This window comes from Takifugu rubripes, chromosome 5 (assembly GCF_901000725.2).
Source record: "Takifugu rubripes chromosome 5, fTakRub1.2, whole genome shotgun sequence".
Lineage (NCBI taxonomy): Eukaryota > Metazoa > Chordata > Actinopteri > Tetraodontiformes > Tetraodontidae > Takifugu > Takifugu rubripes.
The window spans coordinates 4,495,311-4,513,401 of NC_042289.1; the positions used below are offsets into that span (position 1 = coordinate 4,495,311).

Consider the following 18,091-nt stretch of genomic DNA (forward strand, 5'->3'; position numbering starts at 1 on the left):
CTTTATTTGATATTTTAATGTGACATTACGGAAAAGATGAAATTCCAAAAAAATAAAGTTATTGGACGGCCTGAGTGCAATACTAATTGTGATTTTTTTTTTCCTGAAAAAAAAAAGTTAAAATCATTGTTTTAAATAAACTCGAGACAGGTGCGTGCGTCAATATCACCATACAACGATAACAGAGTATTTTGGTTTTTTTTAGTATGAGTTGTTAACTCCGTGGTCACAGTGAATCATCGAGAAGCGGGTCAGAAAAAAAGGTGTTATATTTCTCAAGAATGCTGCGATCCACGATTCTGATATTAAATGTTACCGCCTCCGGCAGAAGGAAACGGTGCGATTTGTCAGTATTTTAAGAGTCCTCCACCATGCACAAAAATACTTGTGCAATACACTGTGGGTCGCAAGCTCCCATTTTAAATACAGTGCATGAAGAAATATCAGCAAGTATCAGTAGGAAACGGCCTTTATAGCATGGAAGGAAAGGTTTGTCCTTCTGACTCATGTTTAACCATAAATCACAATATTAAACTGCTGTTTATCAAAGGAGAAATCAGCTGGTTTCTGCACTCCATCATAACAAAACTTGCTATGATACATATCTTCACCAAAATGCTTTCGTAACTGTTGAGCTGAAAGGTCAATTAATTAACACACTATTTTCCCAACTTATTTGCAGCGTTTTCCAGCCGAAGTGCATGCTTGACCCAGCAGGGGGCGCTCATTACACTTCAAAAACCTTAAAATAACCACCTGGATTAGTGTTGGACTACAGTGAGAGCTTCACCTGCAATAAACAGGTTTTAAAAAATCGTTTAAAACCTTCATTTTAAGATTTTGTTGCTTTATTATATTTGGAAAAACCTCCCTGACTCTACTAAAAATCAAAAACTGGACATTTTCCATCAAATCAATCCTGTTTGCGTTCAAAAGGGAAGCAGAAAACCATCTTTTGTTCAACTTTATTCCACAGTTTTATGCCATTTATGGTGTCCATTGTTTATTATACCACTCACAAATGTCGACTGGCTAAAACAATATAAAACATAAGCCCCACATAATTTATTTATATTATGTACATTAACTCGGAGGCAGAGAAAGGTCCGGCCGCTGTTCCTCTCGGCTGGGTGAGAGGCCATTCCAATGAGCGTCCTTCAGCTCCGGTTGACCACATGGACCTTGAAGTTTGGAGCTTTAAAGGACCAGTTCTGCCATTTCTAACCAGTCTGGAGGACAGAACTCTGAGGGTGTTGGGGTTTCTCTAGCTGGCTGTAGTGTTGAGGTTGTTGGAGGGACATCCAAGCTGCACTGCGATCAAATTTAGACGGCGGGGAGACTCCGACACCCCCCCTTGTTTTTTTTAAATTTTTTCTACATCTGATGGGGTTTGATAGAAACTGGAAGCAAAAGCTCTTCTGTCACAAAAGACTGACTTTAACACATGGTCTGATTATGGATGATCATCTACAGATCTGGTAATACATGAGGATGACTAAGCATGAATGGAGACACGAGTGACGAGACAAGAAAGAAAGAAGAAAAGAAATAAAGCACAGATTTGTCACCTGTACTGTGTATTAATACTTGAGACTGAATTGTTATTGGAGTGGTCCGTCAGGTGCTGCCTGTCTGTAACCTTCCTCGCTTCAGCAGGGCTCTCCTCTCTATGTCGGGGCGAACTTCTTGGCCTGTGCCCTTACCCGCTTCTCATAGTCCACCCTGTTCTGACTGGAACGCACAAAACAGGGAGATTTAAGCGATCTCTTGTAGTCGAGCAGGCATGCCCGATGACGCAGTGGGAGGGCACACGTACCAGTAGATTGTGTATGCCTCTGCCTGTGCTGGGTCTTGGATGTTGGGCTCATTCAGCAGCTCCTGGATACCCAGCAGGATCTGAAACAACCATCAGCCATCCTCCAGTCAGTGAGGAGGTGGTTAATAAAGGCCTGCTGTTGAACTGCATGTCTGGCTGACCCTCAACCCTTCATTATCTTCGCACAACAGTTCTACTATTTAAATATATGTGAAAAGCCTTAAAAATAATTGATTGGATTTGTCAGAATAAAGCAGCCTTTTTTTCTGCTCTGATGACACTGTTCACCCTTTACTTTTTGCACTACACAAATGCTAAATTTGAGTGTGTAGCTCCACCGAATAAGCGTTTGTGACCTGTTTGATGGTGATGGCAGGCCTCCAGTCTTTGTCCTCCTCCAGGATGGACAGACACACGGTACCAGACGGGTAGACGTTTGGGTGGAATATGGGTGGCTCAAACTTGCCTGAGTGTAAATAATTTTTTTTTTTTTTAAAACAACAATACAGTACAATAGAAAGCTTGAAGAATTTTGTTTAAAAAAATAGACATGGCAACTAGCCCATAATCATAACAACACCCGCAGCGAGAGAAGAAAAAACAACTCACATTTTGGTGGTGAGGAGGGGTAGTCATCTTTAAAAAGCATTCGGAGTTTGTAAAGTCCTCCCTCCCACAAGGTCTATCAAATATTAAAAGAGTAATTAAAAAAAATATAGATAGAAAATGCCACAAACTGTTGCTGATATGGATTAAAATCTATACAGGTGATTGCTGCCTTAAACTTTAAATTTAGGCTAAGTTAGCTTTAACCTAAGATCCGGTTGGAAAACTATCTTCTCAAGTGTTCATTTGCTGCTCATTTTACAGGTATGAAATGAGTTGTTCATTTTTTGGTAAAGGTTCAAACTTACTCCTTTCTTCCCGGGAATGGCGCATTCCCAGTTCATCAGATTCATGGTTCCATCCGCGTTTTTAGTAGGCACAGCAACAAAACCCTGTTCAGACCACGTCAAACACAGAATATTGCTCAAAATGACAATCTGATCCAAAAAAAAGAACCTTTGGGCATTTAGGTGAGAGTGCTGCTTACGAATGGATGATCTTTTCTCCAGGCTTTGCGCTCCTGTGACAGGCGGCTAAGAGCGATGCCAGACATTGCTTCTCATCAACGCCTCCCTGTGGAACAAAAGCGTCACAAAAACATAAAATATTCATTTCCAGCTGTTTACAGACTGGTAACCTAGCTCCGCTTAGGGGTTGTGGAAAATTCCAATCGCTATAGGTGACTTATAGTCAGCTGTATTGATAATAAGAGAAATAGAAATAACAGGTTAACTTGTTACACGACGCAAAAAGAAAATCCAACACAATAAGAGCGATGTAGCAACATCGTATTTTCAATTTTACAATACTTACCAATAGGTTTGGTACGACTTATTAGTAAAATTTCGAGATTTGGCGTGTTGGGTTAGCTTGAATGCTTCGCTAAGACTATTATTTTGTTGACGGCGATAATCACACCCTTCGATGTCCAAAATCAGAAGTAACGAAGCAGTTAGAGCGCAAATAATGGAACCGAATATCTGTTCGCTTTATGTAACGCACACCAACAAACCCTATTCGACATATATTCGTCTATTCTTTGACAGAATACAGCAATTAGGTTTTAAAAAAATGTGACTGCTAACACCGTTAGAGTGGCTACTCAGGAAGGACCCCAATTTGTTTATTTCGTCAGGACCTTCAGGCAGTTTACAGGACACCTAAAAATGACGATGAGAGAGAGAGAAAGAAAGAGAGAGAGGCGGACATTTTTGTGACGTTCATGAAGGTTTTGTCCTATTTACTCAGAATTTCTCGGTCAAAGTTTCAATAGTCTATTAAATTAGATTTTAACTTGTATAAAACGATTGCAAAGCGATGTCACCTGTTGAATAGAACACCAAAAACACGAAGAAGTGCAGTTTAAAGGTGATTGTCAGTGATATTGTCAATCAGGCAAGGCTGGTTCCCCAGAGATATCAGCTGAGGAAGGCATATTCTTCTGGTTTGTGTGTTTTTCTTATCACACACTAGATAGCAACAGCCTCGCTCGCTACCTGCCAGCTGGGCCATAAAATAAGCTGGCTTTCACTGCAATCATCTGGAGTAATTTCTTATGTCTCATTTAGAATAAAACACTTTAGGGCCCGCGAGGAGATAAAATCAACATGACTAAAAGACCAAATTACATAAATTTAAAGAAAAAGTATACACAGGAATTAAATCAAACTGCTTTTTTTTAAGTTCTCTGAATTGGCCCTGTCTTTTACTGAGTGTCTGTTATTCAGACTTTAGCGCTTCTGATGGGTTGAAATATTTTTTTTACCCTTTTGACATTAGTGGTCCCGTAACAGAGTAAATATTTACATTCCTGGTTACTGAATAAAAGAGCCGACATGGCAGATTCTCCAGTGAAAGTCGTGACATGGTCCCAATTGAAGAACACCAAGTCAAAAGCTGAACGTTTCATTTATTTTAACAGTCGCAGATGAGTTCAGAAAGTGCACTTCTTTCAGGAAAAGCTCCCATTTTCATACTTTCATGTTGATATGTCCTAATATCAATATTGACAAAACATAGAATGGTATTATAAGCTATGTAAACTCGTAAAATAACCAGCTGTAAGGAAAAGTAAATTTAACTTCAGGCAAGATGCATAGTTTATAAAAGCTCTGACTGGGGTTGCCACGGTAACTAAACATTGCCCCCGCTCTACACCTTCTTTCCCTCTCCCTCAGAGATGACCAGGTCTGGAGAAGCCCTCTTAAACCATTCGGACCAGGAGCCGTCGTAAACACACGCCCCGGGGTGGCCGAGCAGGTGAGCAGCCAGCACCACGTGGCAGGCGGTGACGCCTGACCCGCAGGTGGTCCAGAGAGGCTTGTTCAGGTCGATCCCCGCCTCCCGGAACAGTCTGATCAGGTCCTCGTTCCCCAGCTCCTTTCCGGAAGGATCCATGAATGAAGTGAAGGGCATGTTGACGGCACCAGGGAAGTGACCCGGGAGGGTGTCTGTTAGGGCGAGACAGAGGAGGGGGACACAACGACGCCCCACCTTTAATGCAAATTCATCACACTCCACATGAACGTTAGCAACCAATGTTGAACCGACGCCAAGGGCTTCTACAGAACAGCCAGGGGCCCCCGAAATGTCCAAAGAAAGGGACCCTTCCTGACTTCAGTGAAAGACTTGAGCCTCTAATAAAGTGAATAAAGTGATGATGGTTCAAAGGTTCAGGCAGCACAGATGCAGCAAATACTCACTGACCCTGGCGGAAATGCTGCAGTCTGTTCAAAACAAGCCCGTAATGTAAAGATTTACAGGTTTTGATGGAATTTTAAAGGAAAAATTAGCAACTTTTATAAATATATATGCAAACAATTTAACATGTTGATGGAGGCCCCACAGAATACGTTCCCTTCTATCTAAACACCCTCTAATATAAATTACTTTAAAAACAAACAAACAAGAAAATATAAATCCAAAACTTTGCAGGCAACAGGTTTAAGGGCCCATCTTACCCTCTCTGGGCTCCGGCTCCGTCCCCCTGAACCGTCCCGCTGACCTGGCATCCACAATCTGGACCAGCCCGGTTCTGGTGTTCTCCAGCACGTCCTCATAGCTCTTCACCCAGTCCCGGTTGAGGGTCGCCGAGAACTCCGCGCAGCTCGGCTGGGAGTACTCGGGGGTGGCCTCCAAGCCTTCGGCCAGCCAGTTCTTCATCCCCCCGTCCAGCACCGACACCAGGCTGTGTCCGAACAGGCGGAACATCCACCACACCCGCGGCGCGCTGTACGAGCCGAAGTCGCTGGTGTCGTAAACCACGACGTGCGTGTCGTGGCCGATGCCCAAACCCGCCACATACCGGGAGAAGTGATCGGCGCTGGGCAGCATGTGATCCAGCGCGGAGGTCTTGTCGGAGCATTCGTCGATGTCAAAGAAGGACGATCCGGGGATGTGTTTCTGTGCAAACTCAGCCTTCGGGTTCCGCTTGGTTTTCGGGAGGTACCACGAAGTGTCCAGAACGCGGAGCCTCGGCCCGATGAGGTTATTTCTGATGGCATCTGCCAGCCACTGGGCCGACACCAGAGCCCGGGTCTGAGCCGCCATGATGCAGTACAACGATCCGCCACCAGGGGGTGGAGTTGGTCACCAGTGTCAGAGGCGCTGCCCCCTTTTTAACTTCCGTCACACTTTTACCACAACATCCAACCATTAACACCATAATAGCAATATTAATCATATTAATGTCAGTAAAATTGTACTACTGATGTTTTTGGAAAAAGAAAAAAAATATTTCCTCCATTTTGATTTTAGGCCCTAACTTCAGTCTACCACATGATGTGGAAATCTTTAAACTATTTAATACCTTTAGTTTTATCTTACTGGTTTATTTTATGGCTTGTAAAAATATGTGTCACAATTAATTAAACAATATTAGAAATTTTGGAAATTCCCGGAGAAAAGTTTTTCCCCTCCAAATGAAGAATCCACTTATGCAGCAAGCAAATGACTGCTTTTAAAAATGTGGTTATCACAGTATGTTTAACAGTGTTATTGTCATTTAAACTGGTTCTGCATCAGTGCGTAACAAATTACTAGAAGGGGATGTTTGTGATTTTTGACTCTTTACAATTTCCCTTTACAGTCTTTTACTGTTTATGAATAACACAAATAATTTAGATGATTATGATATAAATCATTGTGTTCCCCATAATCAGGCCTATATGTTTTGAACAGTAAATTATTTGCAAATTTAATGTTTTATTCCCTTCCATCACTGTCTGTTGTTTTGTCTTGGAATGCTGAAAAGTTCCTCTGTGTAAACCAAATAAAGATAATCTAATTTTTTTTCTTAAAGTTAAAATGATTACATGATTTCTGATATGGATCTTAATACTTATGTGACGCATTATTTACTTTAAGATGAGAAAAATCCTCCTCGGTAAATGATTCAGCAACCAAACAGATGTATCCATGTGTTCATATCATCAACATCAACTGGAAACAGGAGCGTAATTATGTAAGTATTTTACCAGAGAGCGACCAGCAGGGGGAGACATTTAGATGCTGATATTTAGTTTGTTTCAACGCTGCATGTCGCATTATTTTGTGGGAGAGAAAACATCTTAACTGCATTTTGGTCAAATACAGTTTAAATGTACTATTATCTAGCTAACTGTTGTAATAAACACATAACATGAGAATGAGGTATCAAGAACTGGAAAAATGTCAAACACCCTGCGAAAGAAGAGTATGTTTATTTATCTCTCAGATGTGCATAAAAAAGTGATTCTCAAAAGTGATTTACACAGTTATTAATCAACATGATCAACATGATCTGAATTTGTTTTTTTCTTAAAGCTGACTTTTGATCTGGGAGACGACATGCTCCGGTGGAGCCTTGGTGAACCATTCGTACCAGGACCCGTCGTACACCGACGCCCCGGGGGCCCCGCACAGATGGGCAGCCAGCACCATGTGACAGGCAGTCACGCCAGAACCGCACGACCCGCACAGGGGCTTCTTCAGGTCCACCTGCGACCTCTCGAAAAACTGCTTCAGCTTCTCAGTGGACAGGAACATGCCCTCATCGTCAAGGAACCCGAAGAATGGCATGCACTTGGAGCCAGGGATGTGACCTGATTGGACCCCTGGAGACAGCAGAGCATCAGTGTGGCTCCTCCATACCACACCAGAAGAACCACACGGCTACCACTAAACACAACAGAACACCTACGCAAATTAATTTGTATTTTTTGTTCCTTGGCACAAGTTAAAAGGAGGACAGGTGAAAAGTTCATGGCACCCTGGTCACCATCATATCACTGTTTATTAGATAACACAGTACCAACTGGCTGAACTTCAGATAAATGACAGATTTTACCCTGAAATAGGGTAAAACATTATTGAATTCCTCAGTTTGCATAAGCAGTTTTTGTTAAACATTTATTTAACTGGTTACAAACTATCATGCCCGTCTTTTATATTTTCCTGATAAACCAATGCAAACAAAAGGTCAGTGCACAAGTGAACCGATCACAACAGAAATATCTGTTATTTGAAAGTATAGGAAAAACTATTAATACAAGAAAAACCGTGTAAAATACCGAATATCGTAGCAGAAAACAGATAAATAAATTTAAAATGACGCCAAATTGGGCTTGATTCCGGTTTTGTAATAAAAGAAACTTGCCTTCTCTTGGTTCCGGCTCTTTTCCCAGGAACCTTTGGTGCGGCCTCACATCCACTACCTGGAACTCCTGCTCCCTGATGTTTCGGGTGACATCTTCAAACGACTTCACCCAGGACGGGTGATTCCTGGTGGCCGTGAATCGGGCCCGTTCGGGTCTGCTGTGAGCCGCTGTGACCGGGTGACCTTCTCTGACCCAGTTCCTCAGCCCCCCGTTCAGCACCGACACGTTGGAATGTCCGAAGAACCGAAACATCCACCAGACGCGGGTGCAGGTGAACGACCCGAAGTCGCTGGCGTCGTACACAACCACGTGGGTGTTGTTTCCGACCCCCAGGTTCCCCACATAGTCCGCGAAAATGTCCGGGCTGGGGAGGGTGTGATCGAACTTGGAAGCGGGGTCAACGCACTCGTCAATGTCGAAGAAAGACGCGCCCGCGATGTGACCCTGGGCGAACTCCTTCCTCCCGTCCCTCTTCATCATTGGCAAGTACCAGGACGTATCCAGGATCCGCAGGCGCGGACCCACCAAGTTGCGTTTGACCATGTCCGAAAGCCATTTAGCCGAAACCAGAACCTGACTTGGTGCTCCCATTGTGGAGCAGAACTCTGTGCAACAAGCCTGCGACCTCCCTGCTCAACAGCGCCCCCACTGGGTTGAATATGCAATCGGAGTTTGGAACCATGAATTAAAAAAATTGCATCACGATTAAAACAAAGCAAAGTGAAACCAAATTCTTCCACACGTTTTTATTACAACACCAGTTAACTATTCTGAAATAAAAGTAATCCTACCCTCAAAAAAGAAGTAAAAATGTGAGCAAATGCACGTTTAACTGAACAACAGTTACCGTTTATCTAATCTGAGCTCAGGCCTGTGGGAAAACGTTTCATAATGTCTCCCATTAACTCCCACACAGCCCTTCCTAACATCGTCTCAAACCAGAAAAGATTCAGCTGCCTTAACCTGTAGTTCATTTCTTTCTGCCAAAATAAATAACACTCATGTTGGTGACTTTATTTCATCATTTATGTGTAAACAGAAGCAACAGCATTCAACAAAACACCCATGTGATTTAAGGTTAAACATGCCGGAAGAGAAGAAAATTACAGATTGAATTAGACATAATCAGATCATTCGTTGTTACATAATATATGACCACACCCTATACACTTTCCGGCCACTTTATTAGGCACAAGTTGCTCGTAAAATGGTGACCCACCTTTTGCTTTCAGAACAGCCTTAATTCTTCATGGCATCCTCAGAGATTTGCTGCTGATGTGGCAGCTGGATATCCTTGATGTGCATCTCCTATTCTACCTCACCCTGAAGGTGTTTTATTGGATTGAGATCTGGTGACTGGGGGCCCCCGTTGGATTAGAGCCAACTCATTGGTATGTTGGAGAAACCAGTATGAGATGAAATGAGCTTTGGGAGATGGTGCCTTACCCTGCTGGAAGTAGCCATCAGGAGATGGGGACTGTGTGGCCATAAAGATACAGACATGGTCAGTAGCAACAATCAGGTAGGTTGTTTATGCCAAATTCTGACCCAACCGTCTGAATGCACCTCGAACTGGGACAAGTCAGACCAGGCAGCCTCACTTGTTCTGGGGAGCCTGTGTATTTTGTTGCCTCACTTTCCTGTTCTTAGGTGACAGAAGGTGTGCTGTGCTGCTGTTGACCATCTAGCTGCAATAGAAGAGAAAGAAAAGGCCAGACATGCATAATTATTGGAGAATTCAGCCATCATTAAGTCAGCAGCAACCTTTTAGACTTACAAGGAGGTAAGAGGGAAAATCTTCCTAAAATTAAGGTCAGATATGTGGAATTCATTGGGCCAAACTGTGACAGTGTCATAGGCCATTGCCAGTAATCCAACACTTTTGTCATCTTTTGGATTTCTGAGGCCCATGTTCACTAACGCCATTCATCTTAAGACATTCACTCGCTCCCTGCTTAATAAATCTGTGTATGCCTAATTCCAACCTCATGGAATCATTGTGGGATCAACATGAAGCTTTTCTGAATGTACAAAATAAACTGGAATGAGAGAGAGAGAGAGAGAGAGAGAGAGAGAGAGAGAGAGAGAGAGAGAGAGTGTGTGTATGATTGTGTGTGTGTGTGTGTGTGTGTGTGTGTGTGGGGGGGGGGGGGGGTAACTTAATTGGAATCACTAGTTTTTTATTAGGAATGAACACTGGTGTGTCCAGTCCAGAGCTTACTTGTCAGTGACTGCCCTGCTGTCGACTGGTCAGGTTTTACGGAAGATTCTGTGCTCTGGTGAGTGTTTTTATCTGTTAAAATGATCAATAATTTAGGTAGGAGCAGGAATATTGGCACCCAGTGAATCATCAGTTTGCTCTTTTAAAAAAGTATGGTCTAAAAAAACAAACTTCTTCGTCACCATAGAGCAATAATTTAAGTAAAACGAATCCGATTTTCTTCTCTTTGCCATCAGATTATGATTTTAAAACGACACAGGCAAATTAGAACCCTTATTTCTGTATTGTGTGTTTTAAAAAGAGCTCTGTTTTGGGTCAAACACGCTTTTGAACAAATGGAAACCAATCCTCAACTCAACTCAACAATATCTTTTTAGATTTTTGTCTCTCTCGTGAATAAATAAAAGTCCAGTTTAGTTTCCCAGCAGTTATCGATCATCACGTCACTCTGCTTTTCCATAATGTTCCTAATGAGGCACAATTAACGCAGCCAATCAAAGAGCAGGACTGTGGGCGGGGAGAAGGAATTTGATTGCTTAATTGGAGTCAGAAGTTCTTTATTAGAGGGAGCCTTGTGGGCGGGGGTGTGTGTGGAGTCCTCCTCGCCGCTGTCAGCCGTCGTGTCAGGTTCGTTAAAACTTTCTAATCAGTCTTTTTGACGAAATAAAGCGCTTGTTGTGCCCCCCCCCCCCCTTAGTTAAAGTCGATATTTCACGGCACAGACTTGATCAGAGATCGTCTTCAGAAGCCTCTCTGATGCCAGCAGCTTTTTTTTAATCTGATCTGAAGCACTTGCTGAATAAAGCCAAGTTTTACTCAAAGTGTTCAATCGAGTGGTTTCAAGATTATTATTTTTTTAAATTTAAGTGTTTCTGTGCTGTCCGCATTCATCAGTGCGCGCTCCTGCAGTCGCATGACTACTTTGGTTCTCAGACAGACGGCATTGTAGGCAAACTGGTGAGACAAATGAAGAGTAATCTAATTTAGAAGCAGTGGTACAGCGAGGAATGACGCTGTCGCTGGGACAATGGACGTAGTCTGACAGGAAAGATTGATTTCACGTGTGAGCTTGGTTACTGTGGCCTGTAAGACGCACCTGAGGGCTGGCCTGGTTTGACTCTTCGTTCAGAGGCCTGTGACAAGCATTTAAGTCTGCCCATGATGGACACTCCTTAAGTTGCCTGATCATCCAGTTTATTTTTAATTTTTTTTTTGGCTCAGGGGTCATTTAAATAAGTGGACAATATGCTTGGCTGCATCTAGGGTTCCAGATTGTGCCTGTTTCAGTTATATGGGGGGTGGCAAACCCTGATATTTAAGGTTAAGTAATAAGTAAATGGAACACTGAAATTGAGAAACTGCCCCCTCAAAATCCAGATTCCAAACAGGAGTAGACTCCTGGACATGGATTATTTTTTTCCACCATTGAATGTTACACCAGTGGCTTTTGAAATTGGGGCAGAACCTGAGCACCATGCTTCAATAATGCATCCTCAAAATGTAAGCTGTAGCAAGGGTGCTGTATTGTACAGGAACATGTTGCTTGTGTATATGGTGCTAATGTATGTCTGAGGTAATTATGCATTTTATACTAACACAAAGTAGACTTGGTTTGGTTGATCTACAAACTTGATTGGCTAACAAAGCACTTGGTTAGTTGGACACCAAAACTACTTGATTATAAAAACATTTACCTGCTTATGCCCAGCACACTTTCCTAGTTTAATTCTGTAATGTAACTATAACAGTGGTTTTCTTTCACCTTCTCTCTCAAGCCTCCACATAACAAGATGGCCCTTCTCAATTTCCCCATTCCTGATTTGGCCGTGACATTGCAGGAAGTGAATCGTGTCCTTGAGCTTATTTTGAGCCCGGAGCTTTTTTCTGACTTCAAAAATTCAGTGAAACACCAGAGGGAAGTCCTCCTAGAAGTCCAGAAGAAATTTACAACTCTCGCTAAAGACCAAGAGAACTGGGTTACTGAAATTTTCAAGAGGAGCCTGTTGTCCTGCGACGATCCCCTGCCCACCTCCACGGCGCTCCCTTTTGTGCTCCTTCCTTCCCAGGCCAAGCAACGCTCCCAGCTGGGGAGGGCAGCTGCTCTTCTTTGGGCAGCGGCAAAACTATGCGCCGAGCCCTGTTTGCTGGAGGGCAGCACATCCCTGGAGTGCACCCAGCAGTCGGAGCTATTTGCTGCGACCCGCATTCCTGGCAGAAATCAAGATGAGATTAAGGTGAAGTATGCAGCAGAAACAACTTCTGGCCAGGGTTGTTTGGCTTTCTCTTCAAAGACGGCCTCGATTTGCAATTCACTTATCAGTCAGGATGTGCCACGACATGTCATACTGTTCAGGTTGCACCAAGTTAAGGACAACACATCCAATGGCTCAGGATGATGTATTAGACTTGAAGTAGCTTGGATATTATAAACATTTGACTCTTGTTCTCATTTTCAGGTCTATCCTGATAGCACCCATGCCATCGTCATTTGTGGCGGTGGTGTGTTCCCCATTGATGTAATGTCCCGGCCTTGTGATGGTAGCGCGCTCTCAGCTCGACCCTTTCGTGACATCTATAACCAGTTGGTCGGCGTGATGGATCAGCCCAGAGCGGCCAAAGAGAATGATCCCTCTGTCATTTGCAGCCTCTCAGCTCTGGGCCGCAAAGCCTGGGCTGCTTCCAGGGAAGACCTTCTGGAGCAAGGAGGGGACACGGCTGTCTCTCTAGGGATGATGGAAAGTGCCCTGCTTGCACTCTGTTTGGATGAAAGCAATGCACCCCCTGAGATGGCTGCTATCCTTGACGCACTTAAGCTTGGAGGTGGAGGAAAAGGGAGTCCAGCCTTGAGATACTATGACAAGGTAATGTGCTGACTCTAAAAACATGTCTTACTCCAAACCACAACAAGATTTTGTAACACTTGCTCACCAGATGCAAAGTATTTGTGGTTGTATTCACTGCCAACATTTCCCTCTTAATGTTTGCAAACTTTGATACCACATTCACTGCTACTTAAAATTTATTGGTGGCTACAGACATGTGTTCTCCTTAAGCCCCTTATGGCAAGGATGCCATCGTAATATTCATACTACCTATTGTCTTGTACATTCTGCCTTTTGAATAATTTATATCCACCTTGATTTCATTTTGCATAACCAGTGCTGCCATCTGCTGGTAACATGTAAACTAAGTGACATTTCTCTGTAGAACTGTTTTCATACAGACCAAAAATCATCAACATTAAAGTTGAATTGGTGCATTGAAAAGAATCTACAACTAAAATTGGCATTAGGAATCTGGAAACTCAAGTCTTTGATTTTTAAGGTGTTCAAACCACTACTGAAACATGTGTTCTGTCCCGGCAGGTCCTGAATGTGGTGGTGTTCAAAGATGGCACAGCTGGAATGCTGTTTGAACACAGTGCTGTGGATGGAATGGTGGCTTGCCTTGTGGCCCATTGTGTCTACACCCTGTCAGAAACCAGCGAGCTAAACCTGGTCCACAATACCACAGAAAACATGAATGGACCCTCCAAAGAAAATGGTGATGCAGCTCTTCCAGCTCCCCTGATGTTTTCCTTCAACACTCTGAACATGCAAAAATCAGGCCTTGACGCAGGACTACCCCAACAAGTGCTTTCTTTTGATGTGATCTCGTACCCTGATGCTTTTTCAGCTCTCAGAGGACAGAGAGGCCTGTTTGATGCTTGGATCAACTTCTCCTTGCAGCTTTCCCTGAGAGAGACCTTTGGGGAGTCTGCTGCTAATCGCTTCCTGATTGTCACCCCAACCCACATGCGCCACTACAAACATGGCCGCTGTGATCCGACATACTCGGTCACAGTGCACTCTCGTAAATTAGTAGATGCATTGGCTTCCTACTTTGGTTCAGAGAACACAATTGAGTACTCAACTGATCTGCTCCACTTGTTCCATGTTGCTTTTATGGAGCATAAACGCCTGATCAAAAATACCAAGAAAGGTCAAGGTGTTGGTCCCCATATAGCCACCCTGCGTCAATCATTACCCTCTGACAACCCCCTAAAGGAGTACCTGGATCATTTCCGTTGTCCGCCTGTCTACATCACAGGCACAGACGTGATGGAGCCTGTGGAGTGTCTAGTAGGAAATGTTTATGCCCCCAACCAGTTGGCTGTAGGCTACCTCTGGAGACGGGACAAGGTTTGCATTGTGCTAAATGGGAATGGAAAATTTTGCCTGTCATTGGGGAAGCTTCAAAAAAGTCTGAAGAAAAACCTGGAGTTGATGATGCTGCTTGCTGTCCAGGATGCTATTGCACACCAAATGGGAGCACAGGAGTCTATATTCAAAGAGTGTCAAACTGACAAACAGGATGGTGAGATGAATCGTGGCCAAGAGAATTCAAAGGGTCTAGGCTCTGAAGTGAACTCGGACTACACTCTGGTCATTCATGGGGGTGCTGGAGAAGACATGATGCTGAACACCAAAGAGATGAAGCTTGTAGAGTTTGCCTTGGAGGCAGCTTTAACTGTAGGTTCCCAAATGCTTCAAAATGGAGGCAGCGGCCTGGATGCTGTTCAAAGATCAGTGGAAGCTCTGGAGAACTGTTTCCTGTTTAATGCAGGTAAAGGCTCTGTGTTAAACAAAGATGGAAAACATGAAACTGAAGCAACCATTGTTGATGGCAATGAAAAGAGATCCGGGTCAGTTGCTTGCTTGCAAAGTGTGAAGAACCCCATAAAAGCAGCCAGATGTGTCATGGAAAAAAGCTCACATTCACTCATTGTTGGAGAAGGAGCTGAAGAGTTTTTGAGTGGGTTGGAAGAAAAACAGGAGTTTGTTGCACCCGAGTATTTCTACACTGATGTACGTCACAGAGAGCTCATGGCAAAGATCAACCGCATAAATCCTTCTAAAGTTCACCCTCAGACAGTTGGTGCTGTGGCCCTTGATCGATTTCAAAAACTGGCAGCTGCCTCCTCAACAGGTGGGCTGGTTGGAAAGCTGAAAGGGCGAGTTGGAGATACAGCAGTAGTAGGGGCAGGAATATATGCTGATGACAAGGTTGCGCTTGCATGCTCTGGTGATGGTGATATATTTTTGAGACACACGGTTGCACAGAAAATAGCTAGTCTCTACCACCACAAAGGACCCCATCTCAGGAAGGCATGTAAAGAGGTGATGGCAGAGAACCTGGATGGAACCTGTGCAGGCATTATAGCTGTGGATGGTAAAGGTGAGGCGATTATTGAAACAAATGCCAGTGTCATGTTTGTGGCATCAATGGTAAATGGCATTTCAAAGGTGGAGGTCCTTAGGCCCATGACAAGCTACTCAAATGTAATCTGGGAAACTGACGATCTGGTTGCATATCTTAATCCCAAACCGTGGACACCTGGGTCATCCATTCTGACTAGAAAGACACTCGGTGGGCCAAGCAGTATCTTTCAGTTGGCTGTACATGATTTTGTGGCTATGCTACATGGTGCAAGAGCAGTTTCAAACTTGTTATGTGAGAGACTGGGGGTGCAGCGATGTGCCTTGGTTTTCAATCCAACCCCAGGGGAACCAGTTTGCCTAAAAATCCTTCCACTTCATGGCCTGGAGGCAAAATGGCAGCCCTATCTTTCCATTGAAGAAGAGTTCCACCCTTGCAGTCCAGGTTATTGCACTTCAAAAAGTGGACCCCGTTGGGACGATGAAGAGCTGGCTGAGGTTCAGATCCAGATTAGAACCGGACTTCCAAATTCAGCTGGGGAGTTGTGCTTTGACTTCTTTGGAGATGCCTCTTGTGAAAACTTGTTCAGTCGTATTGTACGTGGAGAGCAACAACAATGGCGAGTCTGGGAAGATGATCAGCATATTGCCTTTTTGACCCCATACCCCAACTCTCCAGGACTTACTGTTATGGTGCCACGCAAGCCACTGTCCAGCAACATATTTAAATTGGAGGACGATGACTACAAAGCTCTAGTCCTAGCCACTTATAAAGTTGCTAAGCTCCTGGAAAACACGATGAAAACCAAAAATGTTGGCCTGATGGTTGAGGGCTTTGAGATCGACTACGCCCATGTGAAGCTGATTCCTTTGTTGCCGTCCCCTGATGGTAGCATTCCTACTGAACTGCATTCAGAATTCCACAAAAACTATCCTGGCTATGTTTCCTCACTGGATGGTCCAGCTGCAGACCCTGTTGAAATTGAAAAGCTTCACTCCAAGATTATGCAGTGCCGTCCTCCTCATTCATGGAAAGACCCAGAATCTCACTCCATGCTGGCCATCAATAACCACTGGTATCGCAACCTGTTCCAGATTCAGAACACTCTGTTCCACAGCACAGTGGAGTATTTTCACACTTCATGCCAGTATTCTTATGCCCTAACCCCAGTCACATCAGATACTATCTCCTCCCCCTTGGGCCTTGGATCTGACTCTGAGCCTGTTTCTGTTAACCTGCTGGGTCAGGATGTCTATTTGGCTGACTCGATGCAGTTTTCACTTGAGTATTTCATTCGCTTCCAGGATAATCTACCCGGGGTGTACTACATATCTCCCAGCTTCAGAGGCGAAGATCCTGATGCCACTCACTTAAACCAGTTCTACCATGTGGAGTGTGAACTTGTGGGTGGCATTGAACAAGCGATTGCCATAGCAGAGAGGTACTTGGCTCACCTTACCAAGTCCATGTTGAAAAATCACTCTGACATGATCCTTAACACTGCTGGGACCCTTGAGCATGTCACTGCCCTGCTGGAGAAGCTGGATGGAAAGACCCCACTTCCAAAAGTCCCACTGGATGACGCCATCTCCATGATGCCCTCGGCTGACTGTTTTGAGTGGGTGCAGGATGGTCAGCCCCAGTATGGCAGAAAGCTAACGCGCAAAGGGGAGCGCTTCCTGATTAAGAAATTTGGTAGCGTGGTTTGGCTGACTGAAATGGATCACTTAGGAGTTCCGTTCTACCAGGCATACGTTGAGGGCACAGGGCAAAAGAAAGCCAAAGCAGCTGACCTTCTCTTTGGACTGGGGGAGACTTTGGGACTGGGTGAACGTCATCTCGCTCCAGAGACAGTGGAGGCTGCCCTGAGGCAGCATGCTGTGCAGGTCAAGTCCTACAAATGGTACATCAACATGCGGCAGGTGAAACCCATGCGCACTAGTGGCTGGGGCATGGGTTCCGAGAGGTATTTGTGTTGGCTCCTTCAGCATGACGATATCAGAGATGTTGTCATCATTCCCAGGATGAAAGGAATGAAGTACATGCCCTGAGCGCAAGTTCATATTGCCTTTCAGTCTTGGATGATGTCTTGAACGCTTGGATATACAGATGGCAGGAAAAAACCCACAGCTTGTTGTTGGCCACATGAACTCGTAATGCCAAGTTTGTGTGAATGCAGATTTTTCTGCTCTTCAACATTGTGATTGTGCATCTTCTGACTTTGGCTCTAAGGTTGCTTTGTACACATTCCCTGTGCTGTAATCTTGAAATGCCATCTTGTGTCTAGCAGTTAAGCTTCTGAATTGTTATGAATAAACTGAATTTGCATGAAATTACTGGATTTCCTTGTACATTTAATACAACTTTAAAGTTGTCACTATGTAGGTGGGTTCTTTAAAATTAAACGCCTGATAACATTTTTAGCACAAATTCCCAAAAGTACAGTACATCACAAAGGGTAGTCACTGGTATCTTTACAATGATGCATTCAAGTCTTTCAACACTTAAAGGCCCATATTTGGTTTGTAACCAGACTTCATGACCAGGCTTTTGTTCCATCACATGACATTTAAGTTCTGATTGGGGAGGAATGCAGCCTGTCTCTCAATTAGG

The 18,091-nt window shown here is 43.9% G+C and overlaps 4 protein-coding genes across 6 annotated transcripts; 1 reads left to right on the forward strand and 3 right to left on the reverse strand.

Moving 5' to 3' along the window:
- Positions 1-948: 948 nt before the first annotated feature.
- On the reverse strand, positions 949-3,561 carry LOC101072687 (SUMO-conjugating enzyme UBC9-like). Its single transcript, XM_003964416.3, has 7 exons — positions 3,236-3,561; positions 2,910-2,995; positions 2,731-2,814; positions 2,426-2,498; positions 2,173-2,282; positions 1,817-1,896; positions 949-1,731 (listed from the first exon to the last, which is right to left on the reverse strand). The coding sequence occupies exons 2-7, from the start codon at positions 2,973-2,975 to the stop codon at positions 1,668-1,670; spliced, it is 477 nt and encodes a 158-aa protein (XP_003964465.1). The 5' UTR covers positions 2,976-2,995; positions 3,236-3,561; the 3' UTR covers positions 949-1,667.
- Positions 3,562-4,311: 750 nt separating this feature from the next.
- Positions 4,312-6,002, reverse strand: LOC101076640 (3-mercaptopyruvate sulfurtransferase-like). The gene is made up of 2 exons (XM_003964433.3): positions 5,383-6,002; positions 4,312-4,872 (listed from the first exon to the last, which is right to left on the reverse strand). Exons 1-2 carry the CDS (start codon positions 5,969-5,971, stop codon positions 4,574-4,576), a joined length of 888 nt encoding a protein of 295 aa, XP_003964482.2. The 5' UTR covers positions 5,972-6,002; the 3' UTR covers positions 4,312-4,573.
- A 1,164-nt stretch (positions 6,003-7,166) lies between these two features.
- Positions 7,167-8,862, reverse strand: LOC101076409 (thiosulfate sulfurtransferase-like). The gene is made up of 2 exons (XM_003964432.3): positions 8,058-8,862; positions 7,167-7,515 (listed from the first exon to the last, which is right to left on the reverse strand). The coding sequence occupies exons 1-2, from the start codon at positions 8,647-8,649 to the stop codon at positions 7,220-7,222; spliced, it is 888 nt and encodes a 295-aa protein (XP_003964481.2). The 5' UTR covers positions 8,650-8,862; the 3' UTR covers positions 7,167-7,219.
- A 1,456-nt stretch (positions 8,863-10,318) lies between these two features.
- LOC101076185 (uncharacterized) lies at positions 10,319-17,814 on the forward strand. Of its 3 annotated transcripts, none has more exons than XM_011603723.2 (4): positions 10,319-10,337; positions 12,055-12,513; positions 12,736-13,140; positions 13,645-17,814. In XM_011603723.2, the coding sequence occupies exons 2-4, from the start codon at positions 12,070-12,072 to the stop codon at positions 17,527-17,529; spliced, it is 4,734 nt and encodes a 1,577-aa protein (XP_011602025.2). In that variant the 5' UTR covers positions 10,319-10,337; positions 12,055-12,069; the 3' UTR covers positions 17,530-17,814. The 3 variants fall into 3 exon arrangements, with proteins under 3 accessions (XP_011602025.2, XP_011602024.2, XP_029692082.1); XM_011603722.2 differs by lacking the exon at positions 10,319-10,337 and adding an exon at positions 10,817-10,906; XM_029836222.1 differs by lacking the exon at positions 10,319-10,337 and adding an exon at positions 10,876-10,892 and having other exon boundaries at positions 12,053-12,513.
- The last annotated feature ends 277 nt before the right edge of the window (positions 17,815-18,091 follow it).

Coding starts and splice junctions, on each gene's coding strand:
- LOC101072687 (XM_003964416.3), bottom strand. CDS start 2,975: ATGTCTGGCATCGCTCTTAGCCGCCTGTCACAGGAGCGCAAAGCCTGG. Junction 2,283..2,425: donor CCCCTCCTCACCACCAAAAT/GTGAGTTGTTTT, acceptor ATTTACACTCAG/GCAAGTTTGAGCCACCCATA. Junction 1,732..1,816: donor GAGGCATACACAATCTACTG/GTACGTGTGCCC, acceptor TGTGCGTTCCAG/TCAGAACAGGGTGGACTATG.
- LOC101076640 (XM_003964433.3), bottom strand. CDS start 5,971: ATGGCGGCTCAGACCCGGGCTCTGGTGTCGGCCCAGTGGCTGGCAGAT. Junction 4,873..5,382: donor GGAGCCGGAGCCCAGAGAGG/GTAAGATGGGCC, acceptor TCGCCCTAACAG/ACACCCTCCCGGGTCACTTC.
- LOC101076409 (XM_003964432.3), bottom strand. CDS start 8,649: ATGGGAGCACCAAGTCAGGTTCTGGTTTCGGCTAAATGGCTTTCGGAC. Junction 7,516..8,057: donor AGAGCCGGAACCAAGAGAAG/GCAAGTTTCTTT, acceptor TGCTGTCTCCAG/GGGTCCAATCAGGTCACATC.
- LOC101076185 (XM_011603723.2), top strand. CDS start 12,070: ATGGCCCTTCTCAATTTCCCCATTCCTGATTTGGCCGTGACATTGCAG. Junction 12,514..12,735: donor GAAATCAAGATGAGATTAAG/GTGAAGTATGCA, acceptor TCTCATTTTCAG/GTCTATCCTGATAGCACCCA. Junction 13,141..13,644: donor CCTTGAGATACTATGACAAG/GTAATGTGCTGA, acceptor CTGTCCCGGCAG/GTCCTGAATGTGGTGGTGTT.